The sequence below is a fragment of the Schistosoma mansoni genome, chromosome W, assembly GCF_000237925.1.
Source record: "Schistosoma mansoni strain Puerto Rico chromosome W, complete genome".
NCBI classification, from domain to species: domain Eukaryota; kingdom Metazoa; phylum Platyhelminthes; class Trematoda; order Strigeidida; family Schistosomatidae; genus Schistosoma; species Schistosoma mansoni.
In genome coordinates, this window is record NC_031502.1 from 40,957,167 (window position 1) to 40,968,844 (window position 11,678).

An 11,678-nucleotide genomic window follows, 5' to 3' on the forward strand; every position below is an offset into this window, starting at 1 on the left:
TCTGACCAACACCATATACTACTTATATGGATATAAGTAGACCACACCACAGATGATTTCTCCAACGTGTGTCCTGTCCACTTCCAGCGCTTCTTCCTGATTTGTTCCTTCACTGAAATCTGGTTTGTTGTCTCCCACAGGAGGTTGTTGCTGATAGTGTCTGGCTAACGAATCCGAAGTATTTTGCGTAGACTACTGTTAATAAACACTTGTATTTGTGATGGCTTTCGTACTTCTCTAAGTTTCCGCCCCATACAGTAGAACTGTCTTGACTTAGTTTATTTATCGATTAATTGATTAGATGTGAAGATTCAACTCTCGACTTATTGCAATATGTATTTAGCCATATCTTGGTGCTACTGTACCTAGCAGAATAAGAATTTCAGTTTCCCAAACTATTTATGTTTATGTAAATAGTTTGTCCAAAGTAAAAGTTAAAAAGTTTTTTAGAAAATTGAACATAAATAACCGAATGAAGAGTGAGATTTTCTCTATCCTTTGTCATTATAAAGGTCACACATTTTTCATCTTTAACAGTGCACACACACAAAATTACGTACATGTCGCTTATGAATCACCTTGACCGAAATGAAATGACATGACATTGATTTATTCAGACCTGTTTTTTGATTGATCACCTAATATTCGTGTTGTTCCGTTGTACTATTTAAACTTGGATTAATGTTAATTTGGTTATTTATTCTCTGAAGAAGTGGCTTACACTGAGTCACAAAACGTCAGAAAATCTAATTTTTCTACTCATTGGGATATTACAAATATTTATAATGAGTATTTCTGTTACTTTCACACACACTTTGCAAATTACTGTTCGGTTTACATTCTAAACTGTTCGATTATAGGTGTCTTCGAAGCATTACTCGTATATCCTGGGGCCATCGAGTGAGTAATGCAGTTGTTAGGAAACGGGTACTGGGTAAGGATGGCAAATCTATAGATAAAGTAGTGAAACTCCATCAGCTGTAATGGCTGGGACATGTGTTACGTATGCCCAACCACTGACTGCCCCAACGTGCGGTGTTTTATGGTGTAGGAGTAGGTTGGAAGAAAGCTAGGGGTGGCCAGACCAAAACATGGCACAAATCCATGAAGTCACTGACAAGTGGACTGAGCCATACTGGTAGGTGTAGACTACCTGGTTGGGATCCGCGAGGTAATAGAAACCGATGGTTAAAGACCCTAAATGACACGGCTCAAAATCGCTTGCAATGGCAAAGGTGCATCCACTCTTTGTGTTCTGCCAAATTCTAATCTTCTGAATTCTTCATGTTACTATCCTTTTTCTCCTTCCAAATTTATTTCACTGTATTACACTCCTTGAATAACGTTTTCAAACCCTAATCTTTCCTATTACTGCTTATACTCTTACTACCTCTACCACTATGGGATTTGAATCGACAACTGCATCTCCGTGTTAATGTAGTGTAGCAACTCGAACTGATGTACGTACGCTCGAAGTTCTACGTTGTGACCGACTGACTAAACTGTTCTTAGCATTAACAGATTGTTTATAGTATGTTCACTTAATTATGATACTCGGAGGTTGTTTTTGCCTATTTTAGTTCTATTCTCAAGTCGATAATAAAAAGGTCAAGTAAATGAAAACAAGTGTATTGTATTAGTTTTATGGATTTCTATGTAGAAATATGTGTCTTGGAGTGTTTAGCTTATCACGGATAGCCTGATAAACAGTTGTGTATGAAATGCGTCATCAGAAATTCGTTGTCAGGAGAAAATTTGCTTTTTACACATCTCTTTAAATGTTTGAAGACTGTCATGACTTTTTTGTTTATTTGTATTAAGTTGAATATAAAATTTGCATGAAAAGCTAGCCTTGTTTCATTTTGTTACTTTGTTGCCCTTCTTGTGTGTATTATACTGGACAATATCCACTATAAAGAGATTGGCTAGTAGGAAGATGTTTAAAAGTATAAAAATTATTAAGAAAATTGGTTAAAAAACAACAGCACTATACCACTGTGTTTATGACAATGTGGACAGGTTTTTATCCTTGAAGCAGCTATCGAAAACAATAGAATAACGTTATTCAATATATATATATATATATATATATATATATATCGTTTTCATCTTTCATGATTGTGTTTTGCATATCTGATTTATCAGTTACTGAGTCCATAAAATTTAAAAGGTGATTGTGATAACATTTGTATGAAGCAAATGTTTTTCCTCGGTGTCTGTGTCACTTTAAATATTTAGATAAAATGTTTACAAGGTTTTGGCGTATCTTCCCTGCAAATTTTTAACCTTTTTAAGTATCGTTTTATTTGGACTGAATAAATAGATTTATGAAGGTGTATTGATTTCAATCAGTCATGTTCAAAGTGTGTATTTGTTCGTTTATAAAGCATAAACATCTTAAATTTTGTAGCCTTCACTTAGAATTTATTGGCTTTTTGATGTTCACTTTTATTCCAGACAGTTTAACCTTGTTTATTTTGGCTAGTTCTTACCCTGTCAATAATATTTATGCCTAGTTATCAGCTACATTATATATGGGATAGTCTTGGGTTTAAAAATGTGATCGATATCTACTAGAGTTTGAAAAAACATTTATCTGTGATAAAATACAGATTAGCAGTATTCTGATCTCCATATCTCTTGTTTACTGATTTTTGGATTATACAGTTTTTAACAAAATATTTAATTGTATAGTTTTAAGCATTGCTGGTTAAGACCATGGTATTCACATTTTTGAATGTAATAATCTGAGAAACCAGTAATTATGCATGTTGTTGCATTTTAGTTATGCCCAGTAAATAATATTCGATAAAAAATTTCTTATTACTCTCCAGGATTCTGATATACTTCTGCATTCATAAGATAAGTGTTATGTACTAGGGAAGAAGTACGTACGGATAACTTACGGGACCTATCATTGGATTATTATTCTATGTACATTCCTATTGTATAACTATTCAGTAACTACATTATCTATATCTATATTGATCTTATTACAAGCTCCATTTTGACCTATTGATCATTATTATATGATTTACTGTTCCTAAATTATACTCGGTTTATTGAAAAAAGAATTATCTGTAACTTGAAATTCTCCAACATTTTCCTCCCCCACGAAATAATGTTGGATCCTCATATCTCCAATTTACAATTAATATGACTTTATTTAAAACATATTTCTCGCATTGAATAGAGAATCCACTGGAAATGACTAGATGATGATGAACGACACTTGATTTTAGGTCATCAGGATTTGGCTCTTCTGAAACATTTCTACCAAATTCATTAAGAATTTCACTAGTGAATATTGGGTAACTAGGGGAATCAGCATTTAACAAAATTGCATTAGATTTTTGATCACCATTTGATTCAACCGACTTATTTTTCTCATCTTTATACGAAACTTCATCAAAATTATGTTCATCATTATGTGAACCCATATCTGGTAAAGTGGCATGAGAAATCGGATATGAAGCTGGTTCACTATAAGCTTCTGTCCCCCAATGATCAAGACATAACAATTGGCGACAACCTTGATCAAGTCATAACAATTGTCAACGGGGATTTTGGCACACACAAAAAATATAACAGTTGGGACGTGATTTTGGAAATAAATAATCCATAATAATTGCCGGTGATTTTTCGGAGTTAATATTATTCTTAGCAGAAAAAAATGGCAATTTCTTTAAAACAGTTGCAGTTAATATTGCAGCAACAGATGTTAGCCTTCCAGCAGCAATTATTTAAAACAGTTTTGGGCAAATTTTTCACTAAACGAAATATTTCAGAAAATAATTTTTTTATGATTCCGACAATGGTGCAGTAATGACCGTTTCAGAAGTATGCCCAGTTGAGGGTTTAATTCCCTTTATATCTGATGCAGAATGTAAAATTGGTAAGTTGGCCGGCTCAGAGCAAGACAATATCTTGCTAAATGCACGTGAAATTCTGACAATATCGGATGATCAAGAAAGGGAAGATTCCGTAGATAAAGCCCTGAGTCCAGAATCAAATGAAGCACCATTGACTCCGCCCATCTCTGAAGATAAACGCCAGTCAGAACAAAACTACGGTCTACGTGATATTGGTCAAGAAAGCTGGAGGGACGCACATCCAGAAAATAACTGGAACAGTACGATGAATCCTATTGTGCCAAATGTAACCCAAAATCATTGGGGGACAGAAGCTTATAGTGAACCAGCTTCATATCCGATTTCTCATGCCACTTTACCAGATATGGGTTCACATAATGATGAACATAATTTTGATGAAGTTTCGTATAAAGATGAGAAAAATAAGTCGGTTGAATCAAATGGTGATCAAAAATCTAATGCAATTTTGTTAAATGCTGATTCCCCTAGTTACCCAATATTCACTAGTGAAATTCTTAATGAATTTGGTAGAAATGTTTCAGAAGAGCCAAATCCTGATGACCTAAAATCAAGTGTCGTTCATCATCATCTAGTCATTTCCAGTGGATTCTCTATTCAATGCGAGAAATATGTTTTAAATAAAGTCATATTAATTGTAAATTGGAGATATGAGGATCCAACATTATTTCGTGGGGGAGGAAAATGTTGGAGAATTTCAAGTAGTGCTGGGATAACTGAACTGACATTTTAACCCTATTCTGTTTTACTAATTCACCTCCTTTTGTAGGAAAATATTTCATCTCCATTGATCCGTTTGAATTAGCCACGTCTTTCAGCTCTATATTGACTCATCCAGGTTCATGATTGCTTTTACTTTCTTGTTTCAAAGCATTTAAGTAATTTAGTTTATATAGTAAACCCTTTTTTCAAGACAGACACCTAACTAAACTACCAAATTTATCAGTAAATTCTTTAACAAGGCCATTACATAACAAGCGATTTGCGGACACTGATTGGAAACTTGTTGTGTGTGTGCTATTATATCTGTCTGTTTTTGGTAATCATTACTTTGTTGTTACTTTCTTTTTCGGAAAAAAGAAAGAAACAAGTCCATGTCTTGAATCTTTATTTTTTAGTTATCACAGTTGTTTATTCTGTTCATATTGATTGAAAAATCCTAAATTTATGTATCTCTGCATTGTTTAATGTATATCGAGTTATCATTTGTTCCGGATTTCAGTCAGACGTGATAAATGTTACTGTTATATAGACCACTACAAAAAGTTAACAGGTAGACTGTATACAAAGTTATTAGCGTTTTCGCTTCATAGTGTTTTTAATATTTTTTATTATTTTCAGTACGAGAAGAGAATACTGTCAAGCATTATCGTATTCGATCAAGATATTCACGAACTGATCCTACATTAAAACGTTTCTACATTTCAAGACAATTGCCTTTTGTGAATATTCAACAGCTAGTCAATCATTATTTAGAGAATCAATCTGGTTTATGTTGTCGATTGGGAAAACCGTGTATTCGAGTAAGTTAAATTCTCATTAGTAATTAACATATCTTACATTGTTAATTGCTTTTTATAAATATTTCCTCTAAAGAACAAAACTATCCTGTGAAGAATCAACCTCAGTCCTGTCAATATATAAGGCTGCAGAACGTTAGTTAACTCTCTTTAATAAAAATATGGATTCGCATACTAGCACAAGTATCTTTATAAATAGAATTTATTTCAGTGACTATTTTATCATAAATTCTGTGGTGTAGATTGCTTTACTATTTTCTATCTGTAAGGATCCTAATGATCAATGTATCTGCCTATCCTTGCTCAAATCCTTTTTCTCGGCTTCGAATCACACTTCTTTTTAGGGACCAGCGATACTACCTGCTTCCCAAAATGAAATAGATGAAGTGGGGTTCTCACGCTATCACTCAATGTTTAGAACTCGGGAGAGACCACTCACGGCTTGGAATAGTAGGTATCGTTTTGATGGACTAAGCGACTAGTGTTCTTGTCACGAAATTTCGGAAATGTCTGGGTTTGAATATTTCAGTGTTTGCTTTAAATGTTGTCTTTGATTATGTGTTCGTATAAGATCTAGTTTTAGTTATATGATATGTAAATGTTCTCTGTGCACATCCCAGGCTGCAGTCTCATGTCTAATTACATGGGTAATTAGAAATAATCTAAGTAAGGCGCTGGATCACTCCTAAGAAATAAAAAAAATTAGCACATGAACGAACTCATTATTTGTAAAAACTTGACTCCTATTACGCTTTACAATGAAATAGAAAGCGAAATCCAACAATTACGGCAAAGCATATATATATATATATATATATATATATATATATATATATAAAGAACATTGATGAGGAAGAAAATATTATTAAGGATAAGTTAAAATATCCGTGATCCAGAGGAGGTAGTTTAGCTCAAACAAGTTACTGCCACAGACATTTCACTTCGTGTCTTGTGGGGTCTTAAGAGACCTTTTTAAACAAACAATTACTGTTATACAAAGCTACGCGATATAGTTAGTCTTATAATCAAAGTGAATTATCAATCACTAATATTGTAAAATTATGGTATACTTCGTCTACAAATTATCCTGATAGGACATTATTATCGTTGCTTGTTTCTCACCTTGTTAGTTTTTAATTGCTTTTTTCGCCGTAGCGTACAAAGGCTTTTTTAGTCATTCAGTTCTTATTATTTGTTTATCGTCTGGCATTTGTCCATGCCTAAGCGTGTGTATTGCTTTTTGCTAGCAATCACTGTTACTTGATAAATATTGAATTTGTATTGTTTCTCAGTGGCTTAAGCACTCAAATTATTAAAGATACTATCCATAGGTATATCATTTATTTCAGGTAATAGGTGTGGTTCATTAATTAATACATGCAAATATAATCGAGTACTCGTTTGAATTCCCCACTATCAACAAAGTGGTTAGATTTATTGTTTATGATTTGGACAAACTATCCCGAAAACTAAGTTGGGAAGATGAATTGGTTACTAAATCATGGACATCCGTTTATCATACCATACTATTATATTTTTTCTTACACACAGATAAAAGTGGGCACTATTTCCCTATTTCATCCCATTTTTTGTTGTCGACCTGCAGAAATTTGGTCAATTCTTTTTGATCATGTGAATAATATGTTCCCATTTGCGGAATAAATCTTATTAAACACACGTTTTCCTCTAATGATGATAGTTATTGTTTCTTATTGATTTAGACAATGTGATAGTACCATAACATGCACACATGCCCTAGATTTACATGTATAAACTACAAACTATTTTTTTCTTTGTCTCATATATTTTATTTTGACTGGTTTTAAATGTAGTTGCTTCTTTTAATAGTTTACTTCTTTCTTCACTTCTGTCGTGTATAATCTATCAATTATCTTATTGCACTAGGTGCATTCACTATTTGAATAGTATAAAATAGAAGACTGTTTGTGACCTTATTAACGGAGTTTGACCCTTACAAAAGTGTTTATGAGTTTGTTTTAAGGTTGATTTGTTTTCTTTAAGTGTTTGAATAAAACACTAACCAAGGTGTGGCATCTTGTGTTTACTACTAAATAAAACAGGTTGATTACAAGTTCATAGGTTATCGGTTTTTTATACAACGAATAGGTTTCATGAGATTAAGGAATATGAAGGGCATGAAAATTAGAAAGTGAACTATTAGTTGTTAAGTTTAGATTGATATAAGTGGATCAATGTTAGACCACCATTGAAAACCTAACATTGATCCATTCATGATATCAATCTAAACTCAACAATCTCCACAACTCCATACTGATATTAATTGTTAACTAGTTTATTTTATAGTAGACAATAGTTTCTCTTTGTGGTTTTCTGTGTAATTCCATAGCTTACTGTGAAATTGACTAAATCGAGAGAATTCAGAAATTCCATTTATGTTATCTATGCATTTTTCTTTCATGTAAAATAACTCACTCATTGATAGCTACATTTTGATTTACTTTAGTTTCACCGAACAATATGCTTCAAAAGTGACCAACTATCGCACATGATATACAAATATGTTTATTTAATACATTAAGAAAATCAAAACGTTTTTTCATTTATTTATTCATTTAGGGAATAACTTACAGTTAATTGTATTTTATTTCTTATTTGGTTAGCCAACTCATCCAGAACCTGTGGGTCTTTCACACAAACTCATTGATAAATGGGAAATTCCAAAATCTTCAATTATTTTGAAAGAAAAAATTGGACAAGGTCAATTCGGCGAAGTATTTAAAGCTGTATGGAATAAAACAACCATTGTTGCTGTGAAAACGCTTAAGCCAAGTGAGTTTTATTTTTAAATGTTTTCTTGGACCAAATAACTCATCCTTTGCTTAACGTCTTTAAGGTAAAATGGTCGTCATATTTAACCTTATGGTTGTATAACTTTTCCCCACTACTCTTGCAAAAATAAAGCGAATTTTAATCTTGAGGTAACAATAAATTTCATACTCTTAAAGATTCATAATCATCTACTAGCTTTCGTACAAAGCATTCTTATCTCTGGTTTCATAGATCTATATCTAAAAGTAAATGACATTTCCTTTGATGGTTCTTTATCCTCTGAAAGCGATCGATCTAATTAGCTTCATGGGATTAAGTGAACTAAAAACCATGCATAATACGTACATTTTGGTAGAAAGAGCTAAGTTTACCATATAAATTGTTGATGCTTTGTGATCTCTTTGATGAACTTTCTAGGTATATTCCTCTAGTACTTACAGGATATTTTTCTCTGCGCAAGTTTACAATATTTACTGATATTATTGGTTGGCTGAGGAAATGTTTACGGGTTGATAAACCAATACATGAACTTAATGGGTATTGGTGTAAAACTTCTGAAAAAATACAAACTTCCTTGATTGTAAATTGTATCACAATCACTGCTCAGAATCTTTACGTGTACTGACTCAAGAGGACCCAGTCATTCTATTTGTTTTTCCACGTCTATGTGTACCTTTCTTCCTCGCTACAGAATTACAGCTGACAGACTCATTCCAAGTAAGGACCGGAGTCAGACAAGGTCGCTTACTATACCCCTTCACTTTCTTCTGGTGGTCGACTGGATTGTGAAGACCACCTCGACATCTGAGGGAAAGCATGGAATACAATGAACAGCTTTCATGCAACTACACTATTTGCACTTCGCAGATCATTTAGCTCTTCTATCCATACACGCCAACAAATGCAGGTCAAGACAACCAGTGTAGCAGCAGCCTCTGTAACAATAGGTCTCAACACACATAAGGGAAAAACCGAGATCTTGAAATGCAATACACAGAACCCCAAACTAATTACACCTGATGGAGAAGCTGTAGGAGAGGTGGAAAGTTTCACGTATCTGGGTAGCATCATCGATGAACATGGAGGATCTGATGCAAATGTAAAGGCGAGGATCGGCAAAGCAAGTTCATCATTCCTACAGTTGAAAAACATATGGAACTCAAAACAACTGTCAATCAGTATCAAAGTCAGTCAATACGAACGTCAAATCAGTTAGTTCTACCGTACGGAGCTGAAACTTGGAGAACTACCACAACCATCATGAAAAAGGTAAAAGTATTTATAAACAATTGTCTACTTAAGATACTGAATGTCCTTTGGCCGGATACCATCAGCGACAGTCTACTGGCAGAGAAGAAATCAGTTTCCATGTGAAGAGGAAATTAGAAAAAGACGTTGGGACTGGATAGGACACACATTGAGGAAATCATCGAACTGATTCACGCGGAAAGCGCTAACTTGGAATCCTGAAGGGAAACGTAGGAGAGGAAGGCCAAAAAACACTGCGTTGAGAATTAGAAGCAGACATGAAGAGGATGAATAACAACTGGAAAGGATTGCCCAGGACAGAGTTGAATGGAGAATGCTGGTGGGAGGCCTATTCTCCTCCACCAGGGGTAACAGACGTAAGTAAGTGATCGAGTAGGGTAATCAAACTAATAAGTTTGTTGATGGGAACTTAAACTAACTCAATATGCACTTTAATGAAATTCGAATTGTAGTTTATTTACATAATTTAGAACAACATAAATAATCGAACAATATTGTTTTAGATTAGTTCCTCATCAGGCTTTAATATACAGTAATATTTATATACATATACGAAATTAATAAATCAATCAAGGCAGTTTATGAGTCAATGATAACAGTGGAATAGATTACATAATCAAAAATAATAATAAGTGAAAAGTACAAATCGGTAGTGTAATGACAGGTGTACTAGTTGTGATAAGAATAATAAAGGCTTGAATCAATGTTACATAATGGGAAATAGGTCAATGATTAGAAAAATATAGACCCTGAAATAACATTCATAAAAATTATAAGATTACGTAATAAGTAGTGTTAAGATAATTGGACCGTGAAGCGAGTATTTGAAAAAATAAATAAATAATTGGTAGGAGGTAAAGAAAAATAAATAAATAAACGAAGAAAGAGTATGGAAAATAAAATTATTTATTACGGTCAAGGGAGAGATAAGGGTGTCTGGTAGTGCGCCCGATATAGCCTTCTCCACGGGAGCAGCTGAATTCATAGATACACATATAAGTGGCAAAACCAGGTAACTTATCCTTTATTTGGAGAATCACCATAGAACGGGTCGAGTACGATAGACACAGGTCGGCTGCATTAAACGTTCTCTTTACTGCTCTAGTCAGCCTATCCCGTAGTACATCACCAGCTAAATCGCCGTTGAATTGCAGTTTCAGGAAAAGAGGTTTCTTAGCAGCTGTTGATATCTTTATTTTCTTATTTGTTACACGCAAGTGTTTCTTCAGGAAACCTTGTGGATAACCCCTTTCAATCAACATATTATGTATGACCTCTAACTCATTGTTAATTGAATCGTCTGAGCATATCTTCCTAGCTCTATTTGCCAGACATTTGACTAAGTTTCTTTTATAGTGGAGAGGTACAAAGCTTAAGAAGTGTGTGTACTGGTTAGATGAAGAACTTTCCCTAAACACACTTCTACTGATAGAACCGTTTGCTTTTTTGTTTAACCAAGCGTCAAGGAAATTCAATTTATTATCTAGTTCCTCTTCACATGTAAATCTAATTGCTGGGTGTTTGTTGTTAAACAGTTCTAGTAGTTCTACTTTTCCTAAGGCCTGATCAACAATAATGAAAGTATCATCAACGTACCGACAATAGAAGTCAAGCTTATTGATAACATCTTTGAGGGGTCCATTTTTTAGTTTCGCAAGAAAAAAGTCAGCAAGGATAGGACCTAGAGGTGAACCCATCGCTATACCATCAATTTGTCTATAATATGTGTTATTAAAGACAAAATGGACATTCATTGTACACTTCAGAAGTAATTCTTTAAGACTAACCTCGGGAATTCCAACATTGATTTGTTTTTCAAGTACTTGTTGGCACACAAAGTCAATAATCTCAATTAGTGGCACATTGGTGAACAGAGATATGTATAATTCACCTTACCATAAAACTGCAAAGTGGCTAGTTCGAATCCTAGAGCCCTTACAGAAACTAGTCGTCAACAGGAGCGTGAAAGACGTTTTCGATTTCATTTCGAATGTAGTACCTATTAACTTTATTGAAAAAAGATCGATATTGCTATAAGTGTCATCATTATACAACCAAGTTGGTCAAAGCATTACAAAATATTCTGTAAGCCGTATTTAAATTTTGATTTTCAAGTTGCAAGTCAACTGGCAAAACCAACTTTGAAAAACTAGAAAACCTGATTTCGTGATTCACCCCGTCCAAATAA

General features: G+C 33.8%; 1 protein-coding gene across 1 annotated transcript in view; it reads left to right on the top strand.

Moving 5' to 3' along the window:
- Smp_151300 (putative proto-oncogene tyrosine-protein kinase src) overlaps positions 1-11,678 on the top strand; it is a gene marked incomplete at its 3' end in the record, with an annotated part of 22,419 nt that overhangs the window by 9,217 nt on the left and 1,524 nt on the right. The window contains exons 4-5 of the mRNA XM_018789708.1: positions 5,232-5,413; positions 8,053-8,221. Coding sequence (XP_018655124.1) covers positions 5,232-5,413; positions 8,053-8,221 — 351 coding nt within the window. The remainder of the gene's footprint in view (positions 1-5,231; positions 5,414-8,052; positions 8,222-11,678) is intronic.